The sequence below is a fragment of the Cinclus cinclus genome, chromosome 5 (assembly GCF_963662255.1).
Source record: "Cinclus cinclus chromosome 5, bCinCin1.1, whole genome shotgun sequence".
Lineage (NCBI taxonomy): Eukaryota > Metazoa > Chordata > Aves > Passeriformes > Cinclidae > Cinclus > Cinclus cinclus.
In genome coordinates this window covers 22,662,288-22,681,724 of record NC_085050.1, presented here as the reverse complement: position 1 = coordinate 22,681,724, position 19,437 = coordinate 22,662,288, and the positions used below count along the sequence as shown (strand labels likewise).

At 40.7% G+C, this 19,437-nt stretch overlaps 1 protein-coding gene across 3 annotated transcripts; it reads left to right on the top strand.

The window, feature by feature from the left end:
* The first annotated feature begins 4,403 nt into the window (after window positions 1–4,403).
* Window positions 4,404–17,482, top strand: UGDH (UDP-glucose 6-dehydrogenase). Of its 3 annotated transcripts, none has more exons than XM_062493463.1 (11): window positions 4,404–4,574; window positions 6,847–6,948; window positions 8,297–8,497; window positions 8,584–8,781; window positions 9,258–9,405; window positions 10,670–10,764; window positions 12,091–12,221; window positions 12,892–13,025; window positions 14,408–14,499; window positions 14,585–14,695; window positions 17,372–17,482. In XM_062493463.1, exons 1-11 carry the CDS (start codon window positions 4,413–4,415, stop codon window positions 17,480–17,482), a joined length of 1,485 nt encoding a protein of 494 aa, XP_062349447.1. In that variant the 5' UTR covers window positions 4,404–4,412. The 3 variants fall into 3 exon arrangements, with proteins under 3 accessions (XP_062349447.1, XP_062349445.1, XP_062349446.1); XM_062493461.1 differs by having other exon boundaries at window positions 4,413–4,574; window positions 9,258–9,399; XM_062493462.1 differs by lacking the exon at window positions 8,297–8,497 and having other exon boundaries at window positions 4,413–4,574.
* The last annotated feature ends 1,955 nt before the right edge of the window (window positions 17,483–19,437 follow it).

The window sequence follows — 19,437 nt, the reverse complement described above, 5'->3', positions numbered from 1 at the left end:
GAATAACTTCTGTGTATACTGGGAGCTTTAAATAATGTAATTAGAGGAAGTTCCTGTAGTGGGAAACAAAATGTTGTGCAGTAACTTAAGGAATGGGATATTTTTATCAGAGTTCTCAGGGTGCCCTTCTTCCAACTTTCAAAAGTTTTAATCCTGCATGGCTTTGAGGGTTTTATTTACTTGGCAATATTGTACAGGAGATCTGATGAAGTTATTATCCAGATGTTCTATACCCGACATAAACAGGCATGCTGAATCTGACCAGAAATTCACTGCATTTTGCAACAAATTTTATCAATAATTGCAGTTTGAGAGGCTGATTGTCACCAGCAAAGAAAATACTGTATTTGATTTTGGGCAAACTGTCAGACTGTTCAGCAATGTCAAAGTTCTGGTGAACCAGAAGGGGTGTAAGTACGGATGTGCCAGGCAGAAAATGTCTCTTGTAGCAAGACAGTGTTGGCTCTGAGCACATGTAGAGCTCAGGCCCTTGTCTGCCTGTGTTCAAAAATGGTGCGCGGCTGCTTTATGCAGCTGTTGGAGCCTTTTCAACACGCATGCTCAGTCCCACAGTCCTGAATAATTTCTTTAGCTGCATCTCCTCCTTCCTTCCTTCCTCTTAACATTGTAAAATACAAAGCATGGATTCAAATACTGATCCAACTGGTCTTCTGGGCACTTTTGTGCCTCAGCCTGGGACTGTTGCCAAGTACTTCAGATTTCCTGGTTACAGGTTGGGGTTACCTCCTAGTTGTGCTTTGTCAAAAATTAAAGAAAGGCTTGACACAACGGTGGTTGTTGAATCTGTGTCAGTTGTTAGTGTCAGAAACTGATCACACAAACTCAGTTGCCTTTAGTTAATGATCAGCTAAATCTTGTTGGTGATCAGTCTGACATTAAACACTAAGCAGATAGGGTTCAAAACTTCTTTAATATCCAGGGCTCTTCGCTGGCTTCTCCTCCCACCTCCAACATCAGGATGCCAGCCAGGAGATTATGCAATTATGCACTCATTTGCTCTTTTTCTTCCCTCTCCTTCCCCTCATCCCCCAAATCCTTCATAAATCATGATTTCTCCCTTGCATAATGGAACAGCTTGTACACAGGAGCTGCAAAGTGGCCCCTCCAGCCACCTTTGGCGTTCGGATCGCTCTTTGCTCCATGGTTTCTGGAAAGGCAGACGTGTGGCCTCAAACCCACTCCCCAGTATGCTGGAAGAGGGATTCGCCTAACCTAGTCAACCTAGCCTAGCCAGTGCTAAAAAAAATAAATATACACCTGAAATCCCATTCCTCCTGTTAATTAGTTTACTTATCCTGCACTGCAAAAGTATTCACAGTCTACACTGAGCCTTCAAAAAAAACACAGCAGAAATCACAACTTTTATTTTCAAAAATGGCCAACAGTCGATCAGCCTCATCTGCTTTGCAGCAGCCTTACATAAGCTTTCTTGTCTCTGCATGTTGTTGTAAAATAATCTATGTCCCAGTAAATGATGGGTCTGCCTGAATGGAAAAACCAAGAAGATCCCATCCAATAATTCAGAATTTATTCTGCAAGAGGGGAAACCCAAACTTCACACTGTTTTCATTGCAATGCCTTCGAGCCCTGCATTTTTTAATCTGCCTGCAGTGCCCTCACCACCAGAGTGTAGGCTATAAGGAAACAAAAGCAGCCCTCATCATCCTTTTACAGAATCATTTAGGCTGGAAAAGACCTCCAAGATCATTCAGTCCAACCTTTCTGGTTAAGCTGTGCTGTTTGCAAGAGAGAATGTGAGATCGACATCCTTGGCAGGGGTGTGACTGTCTTATCAGTGAAGGTCCTTTGCAATGAAAAAAGGGACTGGGGTCCATTGCCTGTTCCAAGGGCTCTTTAGACATTTTAAACAGCTCTCAAATCACAGACAACAACCCAGACCTGCCTCCTTCCAGCAAAGGGCCATGATTACCAGATACAAAAAATATCCCTTTTGAAGCTCCTTGGCAAGTAGCATAGATGCAGGTGGAGAGTTAGATCCACGTGTTTCTTTATAATCTTTAGGACACAGCACTCCCCTGAAGTAAATATGCCTGAACCCCCCCCCCAGCAGAAGAAGGCTCTGAAGTTCTTGCCCTCAGTAATTGGGAGGTATTAGCTGACCCACATGTACACCAGCAGGCAGAGGGAAGTCCTTCTCACACACATCTGGCCTTGCACACAACCACTGTACCCTTCCTGTTCCTAGAAAATCCACTCCTTGTGTGCCAAGCACACGCTGAGCACACTTACCAACGTCCTCAGGAGACCACTTAAAGGACCTGGATCAGTTTTGGCTCTGGCTGGTACAGAGGAACCAGATAACATTCTAGCAGTACAAATGTATGCATTCACGGCTATTCGAGACCTAAGGAGATAGATGGGGATTTGAAGAGGATGGTATAGATGAGACTGACTTCTGAGTCACTCATTGAGCTTCTAGCTGCTTTGCTTAGGTTTCCCTGGGGGAAAAAAAAAAGAAAAAACAACAACCTATATGTGTTTAAAACAGACGTCTGTGCCAGTAAGCAGTGAGAAAAGGTATGACTTGTTTTTACTTCAGAATAAACACAGTGAACCCTGTGCCTTTGCCAGGCTAACCACGCTGAATCTGCCAGGATCCTGCACTGACTGCAAACCTCAGTAGGCTCTTTCAGTAGAAACACACGTAGTTTACATTGCATTTCTAAAGGACCTGTGATTACAGTATGTACTCACTCAAATAAGTAGAGATTCTTCTAGGGAAAGACCAGATCCTCCAAAGTAGTAACAGGATAAAATATAAAAGAGAAATAATGATTCATTTTTTTAAAATCTATTTTAAGAACTATGGATGAAAATGCCACGTGAGAACAAGGCACTTCTTTAGTCACTTTGGTAAGAACGTGCATGTATTATCCACCTAGTCTGTCAACATTTAACATAGAAATTGTCATCTGTTTAAAGATTCTAAATCACTGCAATAATGCAGATGGAGCAAAATCCCACACCCAGCTTCTACAAGAGATAGTGTAAGTGAACTTAAATGTACTGGAGAAGAAAAGACAGCAGATTTCTCACAATCTTTCGCTCCTGAAATCAGATGTGATGTACTAATACCCCACCATGTTCACTTAAAAGGCAAGAGCAGTATCTAAGATCTTTACTAGTGCTAGGCAAGAAGTCCCTGAGCAGGGCCCAGGTCCCATGGGCAAGAGCGCAATCTCGTTATTTCCTTCTTCTGGACAATGTTCACCACCTCGACTTTAAACACTGAATTTTACTGTAACCTATTGGAAAGAACTAACCCTCAACACCTATCCATGCTTCCCTTCACTTCTCTTTGTTGAGACCGTGCTATGGTACAGGAGAGAGAATGAACACCGCCTTTTTTACCTCACAGCAACCATAGCCGAAGGACAGAAAATTATTTAACCACCTCAATTAAGTTCTCTCACAAAAACAGCCTGAGGCAGAAGGCAGGAGCAGCTCCAAGGCGCAGCCCCGCAGCTCCCAGCCGTGCCCGGGGGCCCTGCGGCCCCTCCGCCGTCCTCGCCCTGGCGGGGCCGGGCCGGGCCGGGCCGGGCCGAGCTGTCCCGCGGCCATTCGCCGGCACGGCAGCGGGCGGGGAGCGCGGGGCGGGGCAGGGCAGGGCAGGGCCGGGCCGGCCACCGCCGTTCTCCGCCCCCGGGGGAAGGAGGAGGCGGGACGGCCCCGCTCGGCGCCCTCGCCATGAAGCGGCCGCCTCGGGCCCGCCGCGGCCCTTTAAATAGCGGCCGCCGCTACTGCCGCTCCCTTCGCAGCAGAGCGTCGCGTTGAGCTGGGCGCGCATCCTCCCCCGGCATCCCCGCCGCGCGTCCTCGCCGCAGCGCTCCCGCTCGGCCCGCGCCTGCCTGCCCGCGGTAAGTGTCCGTGCTGTGGCCGCGGCCGGGGGGCCGCTCCCTTCCCGCTGCGCTCCCGGGGATGGAGCTCTCGGGGTCGGCGCGGCCCGCGCCCTTCTTCGGGGAGGAGGCGGGAGCTGCGGCCTCCCTTTCCCGGCCGAGGGGCTCCAGGGGCAGGGCGCGGCTATGGCCGCAGCCTGGGGCCTCGCCCGTCCCCGCCGAGCGCTGTCTGCAGCGATCCCTCCCCCCGAGGTGGTGTTCGGGGTGTCATGGCTCAGAGCGACCGCAGAAACGCTTCTCTGGTGGTCTGTGGATGCTGGCGCTGCGGCGAGGAGCCGGCTCCAAAACCTTCGCGGGTTGGAGGGAGGAGTAGCAGTTCATTTCAAGAGATCAGCCGGAAGAAAACGCTTCTGTGGGCCGCAGCATAATAAAATCTGAAATTACTAATGGTCTTTGTTTTCCTTGAATTGTTGGCCGGTATTTTAATACGTAACTCCCGATTTTCCATTTCACCCTCCTCTTACTAGAGCAGTCATGTTTGAAATTAAGAAGATTTGCTGCATTGGTGCTGGTTATGTCGGTGGGCCAACCTGTAGTGTTATTGCACAAATGTGCCCCAGTATCAAAGTTACTGTTGTGGATGTCAACGAGGCCAGAATCAATGCCTGGAATTCAGACACGCTCCCAATCTACGAGGTAAACATCACTGTTGTCTCTTCTTTCAGCCAGTGTTGCCTTTGCTTGCCACCCGCTGCATGGCATTTCTCCTTAGCCCATTTCTAAAGCTTGTCAAGCTTAGCACGTCAGTGATGTCCTTCACATGGGATATTCTGGAACAGCTGCTTATCACTACTGTTCATTAAATCAGATTTTGGAAATAGCTTAATGCAGCTGGTGCAGATGTGTATTAATGATTGCATGAAGGGCCAAGTAAGTAAAATGTAATTCTGTATATAGTGAATTGTGCTAAATCATGCTGATTTTCTTTGGGACCTGATTTGGTCATGACCTTGTCCTCTTGCTCAATTACAGATACTACCTGCTGTGTTGTACTACACTGTAAATGTGTCATACTGAACTGTAAGCTTTATTTGCTTACAGTTTGCTTACATTTATTTGCCAAAATCCAATCTGTGCTGCCCAACTTGAACTATGTGGAAAGATGTCATGTTTCTGATCAGTTGTACCATAAATCTTTAATCTGGCCTGGGAAGTCATTCCTTTATTACAGAATTGCTTTAATTTGAAAATCCATAAAGCATTTTCTATTTTGCTTCTCTTAGTGTTTGTTGTTTTCCATTATTTTTCATGATAAAAGAATAGGTCACTCTTTCCTTCATTCTTTCATGAATGTCAGTTTTTATAGATCTGAGTTCTTTAACATGAGTGAAAACTTCATCTTCACTCAGCTCCCAAAGACAAGGCATCTGACTGATACTAACAGTTGCTCTTGCTATAAGAAGTCTTTTCCCTCTTAAAACCAGAGCTATACTTGTGACTAAGTTAAGATGAATAGACCTTTGTTATATAAATTCAAAAGAAACTGTATATAATGTTCAGATTAGCAGGTGAGACATGAATAAAGTTGAAAGCAAGTACTTTGTTCTCTCTTAATACTTAGACTGAATGAGCTAAATAGAGCTGGCCTTGGCATGTTTTTTGAAAAGAAAAACACCAAACTTGTAACATCTGTTTCCTGGAATGGTGTCCTTTGCTTGCAAAGAATGTACAAAAACTGCCAAGAGTTAGTTCAGACAGCTGTAAAATTGAGTCATTGCACAGTGAGCTTTTAGTGGGTTTTTGGGTTGGATTTTTTCTTTTTAGTGTCAGAAATTGTCTAGTGGGCTGCCTTCCTATTTACATTCCATTGTAAGACCGTAGTTGGAATATTCGATGGGTTGTAAGACATGTTATTTTGTCTGTTCTGACCTTTGTTTTTCTTCTAAGTGGGTCGTATTTAATATAAAATGAGACAGTAAAAATGTCTTGCATAGGAAAGGTTCTGCTTATTTTCTTCTCTCCATCCAGTGAACCCTTGCCTTTCTGGCATTTACTTAAATATTTAATGTCATGATAGGTGTCTCAAGTTGGAGATATGATTGCCACGTGAAAGTGTGTGACTGACTATTCAAACAAAAAGTGAAAGGTTTTTTTTAATCTGTGATAGTTTTATCTGTGACAACTATATCTTGGTTAAAATTTTTGAAGAGACCATTCTAGTACAGAGGATTGCTCATTTATGTGACCTCCTGCCTCTCTTTTCTGAGTGGAAGTGTTAAGGGAAAGTATTACAGCACCATATGTATCTCTGGAAAGAATTGCATTATATTATGGCTGTTGTGGTTCTTCAACGCTGTAGGAGTGGTGCCATGATAAGTTTAATCTGGTCCAAAGATAGGTGGTTGCTGAAAAGAGTGGTCTTGATTTCCTGTGTGTCTCTGCTGCCATTTATCACTGGGTCTGGGCTTGCTTACTTGGTGGAAGACTTTGTGGGGTGTTTTTTTTTTTTGTGCTGAAGCAGTTTTAGATCAGGTACTGAGGGGATCATGGAAAGAGAGAAAAGGAGAATTGGGATCACCTCTTTAGTTTGCAGTCTAGGGAATATTGTAAGACTTGTTCTTGAATCTACTTAACATCATCTACAGGTATTTCTTTGATTGCTTCTTGTGGTAATAGAACTTAGCATGGGAATAACTGAAAGCTAAAATCTGGCTGTGGAAATAAGCAATTCAGTGTGCCTGCAAGTTTCAGGACAGCATTGTGAGTCCTTTTGAATAAGAGCATAATTTTTTTTTTACTATGTAAATATTCAGAAGCTTTACTTCTGCCAGGCTGAAAACATGCTGCACTGACAGGGGGAAAAGATAAAATCTTTCTGTATCTGAAATTATATTCTGTTTGGGCATAGAGTATGCTGTTCTTCTAACTGCATTAATCTTAACTGGTTTTTTTTCTGGTTCTTTTTCAGCCAGGGTTACAAGAAGTAGTAGAATCCTGTCGAGGAAAAAACCTCTTCTTTTCCACCAGTATTGATGATGCCATTAGAGAAGCAGATCTGGTATTTATTTCTGTAAGTTGAGAAGAATGTGGTTGTGTTTATTTTTTTCTTTCTTATCAAATCATTATGTTGCTTTTCTTTTAGGAAGTTGCCTTTGTTTTGTCATGTAGGTTCAGTTAGCAATGTCAAGTCATTGTGTCACAGATGTCTCCTTATCTTTCTGTGTACTGTGGGGAAAGTGTTAAGTAAGCTATTTATTTGTTTTTCTTATAGCCACCAGGGCCTTTGACAAATGAACAGATTCTAAGTCAGAATGGTAATGTCGATGTTTAACTTGGTTAGGTGTATGGAGTCAGAGCAGAATGTAGTGCAACTCTGTCATTGCAGTCTACTGGTCAAATCAATGGGACCTTGATAATAATGATAAAATGATAGATAAGCAAAATCATATGCTGCTTATTTGGTTACAAAGATGACTTATTTCTAGAGGCTTTTCAAAATGGTGTATTAATGGAAGCAGGGGTGGCTTTAATATTTCGTAGCTATTGACACCACTAGAAGGAGGATTCAAAGATGAACCTTTTGTAATTTAAAGGTTGTTACTAATGCAGAATCCAAAGGAACTGAATGCTATTTGCCTTGGTAGGCCGGAGTTAAGCTTTTTGTTAAAGTCCTTTTTTCTTGAGGACTCCTCTTTGTCAGGGCACTGTAGTATGGAGCTCCCTTTCTGACAGTATTTTTTTTTATTCATTTTAGACTTAAATGAATGCTATGTGGCTGGATGACAGCCACTAATACAGCACATCTATTGCCACCTGTCCTTGGTTCAAAACAAGCTGTTGTGTTTTACATGTTGTTGCTGTTTCTTCTTTCCATTTGTAATGAAAAGGACCCTCTGTCTTAATCTAAACTACGTGTTTTCTCTCATGTTGCCTTTTCTGTGTACATCAGTATACTAATTTTCATCAGCCCTACACTTAGGTTTCATTGCAAAGTGAGTTTAAACTATAGCTGCCTCACTGGCCACAAGATTCTTGCATGAGTCTTTGCACTCCTGGTGCAGGACAGGTAACAAAAAGTCGCTAGCAATAATCATGAATAAATTACTGGTGTTTCCTGAATAAGGATTGTTTTACCCAAGCCTTCAGAGCTGCTATGAATTGCTCTTGTTCAAGTCCTATTTGAATAGAGACCAGTGAGGTTTCTGTAAAAAAAAAAAAAAAAAAAAAAAAAGGGGGGGGTGATTGAGACAGATAATACCTTTTCATCTGATGCTGTAGGCAGAATAATTCTGGAGTAGAAGCATTTTCCCTTCCATGAGAAGGGAAACGTCCATCAGTCTTAACAATTTCACCTTGCCTCTTAGCACAAGAGGTACTGGCCTGTAACATTTCTTCCCCTTTTATGCATTTGCAATTAGGTTAATACACCAACAAAGACCTATGGAATGGGAAAAGGCCGAGCAGCTGATCTGAAATACATTGAAGCTTGTGCTAGAAGAATTGTACAAAATTCAAATGGCTATAAAATTGTCACTGAGAAAAGCACAGTTCCAGTACGTGCTGCAGAAAGCATTCGTCGAATATTTGATGCTAATACTAAGCCTAACTTGGATTTGCAGGTAAACATAATCTTTGAGTTGTGTATTTAAAGGCTGGCTGTTGCTTTTGGCTTTTACATGTTGTTCTTTCTTTCCTGTGCGTGTAGGTGCTGTCGAACCCAGAGTTCCTTGCTGAAGGAACAGCCATCAAGGACCTGAAGAACCCGGACAGAGTGCTTATTGGTGGAGATGACTCTCCAGAGGGACAGAAAGCTGTCCGTGCTCTGTGTGCTGTTTATGAGCACTGGGTGCCCAAAGAAAAAATCCTCACAACCAATACCTGGTCATCAGAACTTTCTAAACTGGTTAGTGTTGCTCCCTGCTGTGGTCTGTAATGAGCAAGGGGTGTGAGACAAAGCTCAGAAGCAGGATTTTGACACTGAGTGATGCAGCTAGGAAAGATAGGTGAGGTTGGGAGGTCCCAATGCGTGTGTCCAAGGATATTGATCTGTTCCAGTTCTCAGCTGGCCTAGTTAATAGATGATTTTGACTTTATGAAGTTTTCTCACTTTTATTGCTATTAGTTATTACTCAGAGCAAACCTCCAGTGCTGCAGAAATTGATTACAGTCAAAACGGTTCAAACTCTGCAAGTTAAGCATTATCTTGTTTTGCTTAAATCAAATTAATTGGCATCTATACATTAAACTTATGTTACCCTTTTGTATGATACTGAAGATGCATAGATACTAAAGTAATCCTTTCAGTAGCAACTACCTTTGGTCTGTGGACATGCTGGTTTCTGGAAAATGGAAGTTCTTTACTATGTTTTTTATTTGCAGGCAGCTAATGCTTTCCTTGCCCAAAGAATCAGCAGCATTAACTCGATCAGTGCTCTGTGTGAGGCTACAGGAGCAGATGTTGAAGAAGTGGCAAGAGCTATTGGAACAGACCAAAGAATTGGAAATAAATTTCTCAAAGCCAGTGTTGGTAAATGAAAAATACCTCTCTCCTTTTTTCCCATTTGGCTTCTGTTTAATAGTGTAATAGTAGTGCTTTGAAATAAGCAATCTGATTCTCTATAATTTTCTACAGCATTAGAAGTGTTTAATGTATGAAAATATTGCTGTAATACTAGTATAAAACCATTTTTTGGTAAAATATGTAGAACTGAGGTTGCTCCAGACCCAGCAACTCTCCAGAAACTGGAGAGTTCAGAGTGCACGGTTTACCCTGCCAGTGACACTGGAAAGAAAAGCTGTGACTTAATTTTTTTGAAGTATCATCAATGACAGTGCTCTCTAAGATGTTTTCCCAACTGCAACTAGTGCAGTTTTGTTTGGGAGTTGCTGCCAGTGGCCTGAGGGAGAGAATACCTCTAGCCTCAGCATGTGTGATGACAGCTTCTAGTTTGTAGGATGAATTAATAGGATCATAAGGTTGGAAAAGACCTGAAAGATTGAGTCCGATCTTTGACCAATCACCACCTTGTCAACTATGCCATGGCACTAAATGCCATGTACAGTCATTTGTGGATTAGATTTATGAGAGAGTAAAATGTGATGAAGTGGTGATTGGTGTATCAAACTTTCAAACTTCAGAACAAGACTAAAGCCTCTCTGTATGGTTTCATGCTAGAACATGTGACTTTAAAATAACCTTATTGTATCTAACCTGTCCTAGAGTTTATACAAGAGTGAAAAATAGCAAATGCTACTAGGTTGTTATAATTCGTTCTGGTGTATTGTTCCTGGGACTCTGCTTGCTAAGGAAAGTTCTAGGTTCAAGGATCACTCTGTCTCAGTCCTCCCTTGTTCAGCTGTGGTGATCTTTGGTTCTTGGCAATGATTAGATATCCATTTGGGGGTGCAAGAGAAAGGAAATTAATCCTAACAGACTTGTTTTGAGAATTAGTCTAAATCTTGCAGTGGGGGGCGAACAGGCCCAGGAGCTTGTCTAACTACTTTTAATAATAGCCCTTAGTTGCTTTTTCTCATACAGGTTCAGGTTTCTGTGTTAAAACTTCCATTGATTTCAGTGGAACCTGAAGCATAATTAAGCCTTCTGTAATTGACAAAGTAAGTAGGTCCAGGAGTTGGATTTTAATAGTTTAGTTTTTTCACTTGCTAGCAGTCAAATATTGAGAAAAATTATGATGCTGACCATGTCAGTGATTTCCAAAACTTACTTGGTTCCACAGATTGGCTTGGATTGGTACCTTAGTCACCTGTAAAATAACTGCTTTCTCTTTCAGGGTTTGGAGGTAGCTGTTTTCAGAAGGATGTCTTGAATTTAGTGTACCTCTGTGAGGCACTGAACTTACCTGAGGTAGCTCGCTACTGGCAACAGGTACGAGTTCTTCACCAAGTTTTTCAGAGGATGGTGTTTTCTTCAGCACTCAGCTTTCAGGCATTAAGCTTTTAAGCCTTGTCCACACAAACATTGTTTCACCTCCAAGGAGCAGATACCTTAGTGCTGATCACCTTTATGTTTCAAGGCCCTCAGCCTAACACTGGCATTTGAGACTTGTGGGTGCTTAGGCTTTTTTGGGGTGAATTAAGTTACTTGGCTCAAATGGATTGCAAAGTTGTCTAGCAGCAGTAGAAAATGTGAAGAACAAGCACTGTGTTTCCTGTCTTCTGCAGTTGGGTATCTGTTCACTTTGAAGTCAGAACTTGTGATCTTTTCCTCATGGTCTGCTTTTACAGTTCTGAAAGAACTCAGTAGATCTTGCTGTTTTTTTAAAATAAACTTGATTGCTGTTGGGTTGCATGTTGCTGTTGGATTTAATGTTAGGAATAGTTGGGAAGATACAGATGCTCTCAGGCTCCAATGCAACAATGATACCCAGTCGTACTAGCAAGCATTTCCCTAACATTTCCCTAGCATTTCCCCCAAGCATTTCCCATTTCATTAACCAGTGAAAGCACCTCACTTTTCTTCCTAGCCCTGACGGAGAAGCTTTGAGGTGTGTGGTATAGTCAAAAAACCCCTTTGGTTTATTTTCCTGATTTGTCTGTGGTGGTCAAGTATAAGGCTGCCTAGCAGATGCCCCCCAGAATACCAAGTACATGATTTGCCTACATTATTAGCAGCTTTGCCTTTTTTTTTTGTCTTCATTTTGGTTAGCCTTTTCTCCCTTCACTCTTCTCCATCCCAAGGAACAATTGGAACACTTGCATGCAATAACAAAACAGCAAAAACAGGGTTTAATTATACAGGTTTTGTGTATTGGCATCTGTTAGTGTGGATTAAAAAGGCTAAAAATATTCTCACAGTTGTTACACATAGCATGTAAAAAAGTGTAGGTCTGGCAGTGGGATGTCCATGTGACTGCAAGTATCCTAACACTGAAATTGTGTTCTAGGCAGAGACATGGAAAGCAGTTAAAAAAAAAAAAAAGTGAAAAAAATCCTAGCCTTTAAACTAAATAACACATGTTAAGGTGTGTGTATGTGCATTGGTATTCACTCATTAAATAGGATTTTTCTCAGAATTAGATAAACTAGCTAAATTTATCTTTGGATTGCTTATGATACTGAGTAAAAATGCTTAGCTTGCTCTTCTAAGCCTCTGTTAAATTTATGTGTGGGTAGTTCAACTTGATTGTTAATGGAATCTGTTTATAGTTTGAAATGGCTCCCTTCTGTACTCTCATTGCTTGTGTAATTTCAGGTAATAGACATGAATGATTATCAGAGAAGAAGATTTGCCTCCCGCATTATTGACAGTTTGTTTAACACTGTCACTGACAAGAAGATTGCTATTTTAGGGTTTGCTTTCAAAAAGGATACTGGAGACACAAGGTAAGCAAGCAAGTTCAGTTCACCAGCATGGATTCCCTACAGCTGTCACCAGCCACCCAGCTAATGCTCACCATTGAATTGGGACCCGTTTTTTTCCTGTGACTGAATTGGTTTGTAACAAGGATTAGTCTTTCTTAAATGGGTGAGAACTGATTCTTGACCTCTACAACCTGAATAATGCAGAAGTTCTAGATCGTTCTAGTCCTTATTTACTTGCATGAGCTAAGACAGATTTTGACAGACTCCTTCTATTCTCCATAGGAAAAAAAGCAAACGTTTTGCAGCTGGTTCTAAGTTGCTTTGTGAAATCAAAGTTTCAGCTTGATTTCCTGAAATGTTTTAATTCTGTTCTCCTGTAAGGGTCAAACTTGATACAGCTCTTCCAGCTGTAGTTTGTAGGGAAAGCTTATAAACTCCTAGGCCTTTATAATTTTGGTCACTAGGAGTTTTCAGACTTACTATCTTCCTTGGATGATTCAGCAAATGAGAGACAAACTTTTTGATACTATTCTCCTTGGTATCCATCAGGGTTACAGGTTTCCTGCTGGCATGGTTGCCACTACGATATTTATGTAAAAATGATATAAAAACTCTGGCATATTATACCTGAAAACTTTCCTTGTCTGGAACATGCCACCTGGTTCTTTAACTGATTGATTCTCTTCTGTAGAGAGTCATCCAGTATCTACATTAGCAAGTATTTAATGGATGAAGGAGCAAAGCTGCATATCTATGACCCTAAAGTACCTAAGGAGCAAATCATCTTTGATCTCTCTCATTTGGGTGTCTCAGAAGATAACCAAGGTAAAAATTCTCATATAAAGTTTATTCCCCTCTTCCCACCCTGTTCTCTGTTGTAATGCACGTTTTATGATTTTGTGTTGCACTGAGGATGGTTTGTTCTGTTTCCCCTCCCTTTTCCCCTTGTCCAGCCCTGAGTGGCTGTGAACCGGGGTTCCTCCGCCCCTGAGTTGGGGTTGAAAATACCCCGGGTTTCCCATGCTCTCTCTCTCTTCTCCATGGAACTCTTCAGGACAATAAACTTGGACCATTCCAGGAAGGAGAGCCTTCTCTAATCTTTTGCCTATGTCCATGCTGGATAAAAATCCCCTATCTTTCTGACCCCCAGCTAGCCAAGGCAGGTCAGAGAGACCAGGGGAAATCCAACAGTTCTCAATGTACATGGGTCTGTTTAAATATTATAAATTCATTTTAGGCATCATTGTGCTATTGGTTGCACTTACTAGAAAGTTGTTATAGCTCAGAGGATTACTCTCATTCTTCTTTCTTTCCCTGTAGCTTTTGTAGATAAATGCTAATTCTCAACTATTGTATATTTTTCTTTCAATAAACACTCACTTGAGTAGATGCCTAGTGTTTTATCTCTGAATAATTAAAAGGAAGAGAAGGAAGGATGTCCAGGAGGACAGACTAGTTCTGATAGTTACTTTGTGCCCAGAGTTCTGTCTTAGTTCTTTCTTACTTATCTAAAATAGAAATAAAGAAGTGGTTCTGGAATGCACTATCAAGCATTCTTCCTTCCCTCATATCACTTCCAAATTTGTTCCCTTACATTCAAGAAAACATTAAAATAATCACATATGATTACAGAGGTAAGGGGTATTTGGGACTGCTGTTTTCTTACTGGGGAGAGGGGGAATAGAGCTGATGGATGGGGAGAATAGTTGAGGCTTCTAGAGGTGAAAAAAACGGATTAAATTAAGCTGTGATGAAGAATGAAGGGTGTACATTATTAGACATGCCCTTGAATTTGAGGAAAAGGGAAGGCTTTCCTCTAGGCAGCTGCTTGGGCAGCACCTGAGGAGCCGTGTGTGTCTCTGCTCTGGTGTGAACTGATTGTTAAATAGAAACTGATGTGCTACTGTTGTACAGATGATGACCTTTGTTGAGTGCATTTGAGCACTCCATAGTACCTTCAAATTCTAGAGATGTGCTTGATGCTTGACTTCAAACATTTAAGTGCTCTGACTACTCAGATGCCACGTATGACCTGCTTTCATTTAAATAAGTAAAATCAAAATATTAAGTATATTGGTAGAAAATATCTCTAGGTGAGTGACTTGATACCACTTGTTTGTGTAGGCCAAGGAAGGAGACTCATTTGCCAGAAAGGTGCCTGATTGATGCTAAAGACATGCAGAATAAAACTTTTCCTTCTGTTACAGTGTCTCGGTTGGTCACTATCAGTAAAGATCCCTATGAAGCCTGTGATGGAGCTCATGCCCTTGTAATTTGCACTGAATGGGACATGTTTAAGGTAAATGTTATCTTTAACTTAAACTAAAGAAAAAAAGAGTGTTATGCTACTTATTTATTCTGTCTGCTTTAATTACTTATTGCAGGAGTTGGATTATGAACGTATTCATAAGAAAATGCTCAAGCCTGCATTTATCTTTGATGGTAGGAGAGTTCTAGATGATCTTCACAATGAGCTACAAGTCATTGGCTTCCAGGTAATCATCTGTGTGATGCTTCTTATGTTTCTTTCCTTCTGCTCTCTTCTCTATTGCTTTCCCTCTTCAGTGACTGAGTAGCAAGGGAAAAAAAACTCTGGAGGTGAGGATTTAAATGTAAACCTGTCTGTTCTTAACTGTTGATTAATACTGTCTTCCTTCACTATCTTACTATTTTCACAGACTGATGAGCTTTTAAAGTTGAGGCTATGCCACCAGCATTCCACAGTATAAACCTGCCCTGGAATCATTCAGGTTGAAAAAGACATCTGAGGTCATAGAGTGCAGCCATAAATCTAACAATTGAATGCTGTTCTGACCTTCTTGCAGCAGGGAAATAATAGACAATTAGGAGATAATGTGAAATCTCACGCCTAAATTTATTCTAGGCATGATATTTGACTGCAGCCCCTTCACTGTTTCTCCTAGACCCGCAGTCTTTGCTGCTACTATCCAGCAGAAGGACTGGGTTTGCATGTTACAATCTGTGCCATAGCCCCTACTTGGAATCTTACTTTAATATCAGAAAAGAAAAGCATAGCGAAAGAGTTCTTGCAGAAGTAAATGAAATATAAGCTGTAAGTATCATTTTTGCTCGTCACAAAAGACATAAGCAGGTTTACTGGAGACCTGAGACTTCAATACTGGACAAGATGTAATGCAGGTAATAAATGTTTATCATCCAGTGAGATCTTCACTTGGACAAACGATTAAAGGAAGTTTTGGACTCTTCCCCCTGAGGTTTGCATAATAAAGCTGGTTGATACTGGGGGTGAAAGCAGTGAATACAAAGATGTAGCTGAAGGTAGTCAGTGAAATGCTCAAATATTACATGAGAGGCTGAAGGAGATGACTGATTAGTCCTTTTAATCCTTTGTGTTTAAGATCAGCCAGAAGACCCAAACAATGGTGTTTATTTTTACCAGAGAGAGGACCCAGAAGCTTAACTTTAGCTAAGTGTGTGCTAAGATAATAGCAAATTCTGTATCAAATTCTAATCTGTGAGATATTTGTCCTAGGAAATTCTCTTCTGAAGTCTTCTGTGGCTTAGAGACTTTATAGATCAGAGACTGTACTTTTGTGTTTCTTCTATGAAATTCTAGTTGAATTTTTAACCAATCTGTGAGTTTGCCATCCAGAATGCAATTAGTCATCCAGGTTTATTATCCAGATTTTCTATTCAGAATATCATTGCAAAGGCATTTAACAATTGACATATATTTTCCATATTAAATAATAAAAAGGATTTTGTCTTACATGGACAATCGCAAAATTTAAGATTTTTAGGGCCCTAGTATTTTAACTTTCCTTCTTAAAAGCTGTTGCATTAGCCTGATGCTAATAGCAATTCCATTGTATACAATCCAAACCTATGAATTTGAGTAGTTTTAATTTTTTTTTCTCTAACTGGAGTTTAAATTACTTTAAACACACCTACCATTTAAATTATAACCTGTTTCCACAGTTAAAAGCTTAATTCAGGAAATACGAATGGAAAGCTTTGTGATTCTAGGCAGAGTAATTTCTGATGTGAGGAACAAGTCTACTCAGGTCTCAAGCAGGGAAAGCAGAGTAAGGCTTGATTGAAGGGCTTGAAGCACTTTTAGCAAAGATGGAATTTGACTAATACTAAAATCACCAAATCCCAGAATAATCTGACAGAGGCATCTCATCCAGACACCATAGAAACAAAATCTGCACGCCAGATGCATGTTTCAGGCATTCTTCATTTGCTATACACCTGAATACTGTGCTTACTCCCATAATGGCTATAGGATTTCTGTCTTGATAGGTTTTCCCTGTTTAAGATACAGGTATGTACACTGTGAACCAGCTTGAATAAATCCATTTAACCAGGCAGTTGAGGCAGTTAAAGGACAAGTATGGTACCTGCAGCCCTCTTGACTGTTTAAACAATGCTCTTCAGCGTTGCCTAGATGTCTGCCTAGAATATATTCATCAAAATTCTGTTAAAATAGAATAGTTGAAGTATTTTGTCTTTTGGAGCTTTGCATGTGACCTGCATTACTTAAGAGGAAAGTTACAGTTCTGCTTATTTACTGAGTGTCAGAACTGTCTTACCTAGTTGGTGTTTTGTCTTCTACAAGCTGTGTCCTTAGTGATTCACGTTAGTCTGACCTAGAAATTAGGGGAATTTGCCTTGCTCTTTGAATTTTGCCATAGCTGGCTTGTGTGTGTTGGTTTTGTTACAGGATTTCATTTGTCATGTTGGCTGCCTTTAGCCTTTCAGAGGTGTTTCTTCAAAAACCGCCTACTGCATTATGGAGGGAAAAAGCCTTTTCTGTGCTAATTTAGTATATTTCTTGGGAAAAGTAATCAGAACCCCCATTTTATGAACACCCAGAAACATTTCATTGTGTTTGTATTCATAGTCCTATGGAAGGTGAGGCAGATGAATGTTCAAATTGTCAAGATGCAGCTTTGAGTAGGTGAAGGGGGCACCTGTAAAAGGCTGGTTGGTTATTTTGATTTTTAAACAAACTATTTGCAGCTCCAGTCACAGAAACTGTCCTTGGGCTTGTTGCTTGTGCTTTGTGGCTTGTTTTATTCTAATGTTCATAAAGTGTGTTCTTTGTAGATTCCTCATAGGTTGACATGATTATTAGCTTGCCACACTCACTTATTAAATGTGGGGGTTTTTTGTTTGTTTTTTAGATTGAAACAATTGGGAAGAAGGTGTCAGCCAAAAGAATTCCTTTTGCTTCTTCATGTGAAATTCCTAAATTCAGCCTCCAGGATCCGCCTGTCAAAAAGCCTAGAGTATAATGTTCAGTAGATACTGAAGGAATTCTGTGGATCTTCTTAGTGATAATACTGTAATCCTGTGCTTTTTTAAGGAAATATATTTTTCATAAACTAAACCAGTTTTACACTAGAAATGGTACCTGGTACATATGAATTCAGTCTATTTTCAAATCTCTATTTTTATAGCAATTTTTTTTGATTACTGAAGACGGTACAAACCTGTTTTTAATGATCATCTTTTAAGTGAAAAAGTTACATTCAAACTGCAGATTTCTGTTTCCAGAAACGTTCCTAAACAGCACTTTAGATATTTCAAATTATATGAAAACAAAGGAAATAGTATATCTTTTTACCTTAGTCCAGTTATAGACTGTAATCAGTCTGTATAAACTGTGATCTATAGACTGGAACCTTGGTCTCACCAATTTTTTCTTTTGTTTTGGGGTGATTCTTGCCCAGTTAAATGCATGCTCTAGCTGGCATTGAAGTCAAAAGATGATTTCTAAGTAAATTGGTAGGGTTTAGGTCCAGCCTTAAGGTAGAACTGACTTCAACAACAACGTCCCAGTCCTGGTTGGGATCCATTGGCTGATGCAGTCTAAATTGCATTTACTGGGAGACCAGATAGTTCTGCAGGCATCAGTTGTGTAATTAGTGCCAGTGGACAGCAGTTACAAACTGATCCACTGGAAGATCTTCAGTTTTCATTCTTTGGTTGTCTTGCCTACATTCCATGTGCAGCCACACATTTTTGATTTAGTCAGATTCCTGGGGCAAGTATTCTCTAAGTTACAGCAACACAACCTGTCTTCAGCAGAGGAGCAATTTTGCTTGTTTGAACATTGAATTTAAGGAGAGTTATCTTAATTTGGTATCAGCCCAAGTAGAAAACAAATACTGGCTTCAGTGTTACCTGATAGTTGTCTTTTTCCTTCATTACATACTCCATCTGAAAGCAGTCTTTTTCATGAATCTGCAAAAAACTAATCTCTGCTGGGAATAAATTATTAAAACTAAATTCAGCCCCATAAATCAGCTTCCTACCTCATTTGACTAGCAGGAATGAATATTTCCAATGTTCTCTTGATATTTTTGCCTTTACTGTTACTTTGTTTCTACTTGTTTTTATTCTCAATTGGCCAGTGCTATTAAAATCCTTGAGATGACTGTGTTTGTCAGTGTTTGGCTTGTTGCATGTGGTTGTGAAATGGAGGGAAGACACAGAAGGATGACCATGAACAGGTTTCAGACTAGAAGGTATAGACATCTTAGTTGAATAATAGAGTGTTGGGACACTAGAGAATTATCCTACACTTGGTCAAATAATGTCTTCTGAATTATTTAGCTGGTGTGCCTTCAAGCATGGTATATCAGTAGTTAAACAGGAGGTAAGATCAGTGTCTGGTAGTGAATGCTATTACTGTAACTGCTTACCCACAGAAATGTAGATACAGTTTAAGCTTAAGGACAGTTATTTGAAGACTGAAGGCATTTGTAACAATTTGGATAAACAATACAAGATACTGTTATCTGACTGAAATAGCTGTGTACTTGAACCTGATGCTTCCAGATCCTGTATATTACATATTCTGCAGGAATCAGCTGGCATTTTGGGCAAATATGCCTGAGGTGTTTTGTCCTACTGCAAGATTTTTTGCACATCAAAAGACAAAGTGAGTGGGAATTATAGGGGCTTAAAATCAAACTGACATCTTTCATCATGCCATTTCCTCCTCTCTATTGACTAGTGCTGCTTTTATGTAACAGCCCTGGGATGCAGCTGAGGTTGCAATGCAGCCCTTGTAAGCATTATCCAAGAGGCAGATCACCCTGTTTTTGCAGGTGTGTCCTCTTGGCTACCTCTGGCCCTGTAGCACCTGACAGGGCAGGCTGGTCACTGCTCCTTTGGGGTTAAGAAGATGGTGCTGACAAGTTGTACTCCAAGGATCTCTTGGAGAACAGAGTACTGCACTGTG

Excerpts from the sequence above, each read along its gene's own strand:
- UGDH (XM_062493463.1), top strand. The coding sequence starts at position 4,413 with ATGTTTGAAATTAAGAAGATTTGCTGCATTGGTGCTGGTTATGTCGGT. Across the intron at positions 6,949-8,296 it reads CAGATCTGGTATTTATTTCT|GTTAATACACCAACAAAGAC; the intron begins GTAAGTTGAGAA and ends ATTTGCAATTAG. Across the intron at positions 13,026-14,407 it reads TGTCTCAGAAGATAACCAAG|TGTCTCGGTTGGTCACTATC; the intron begins GTAAAAATTCTC and ends CTTCTGTTACAG.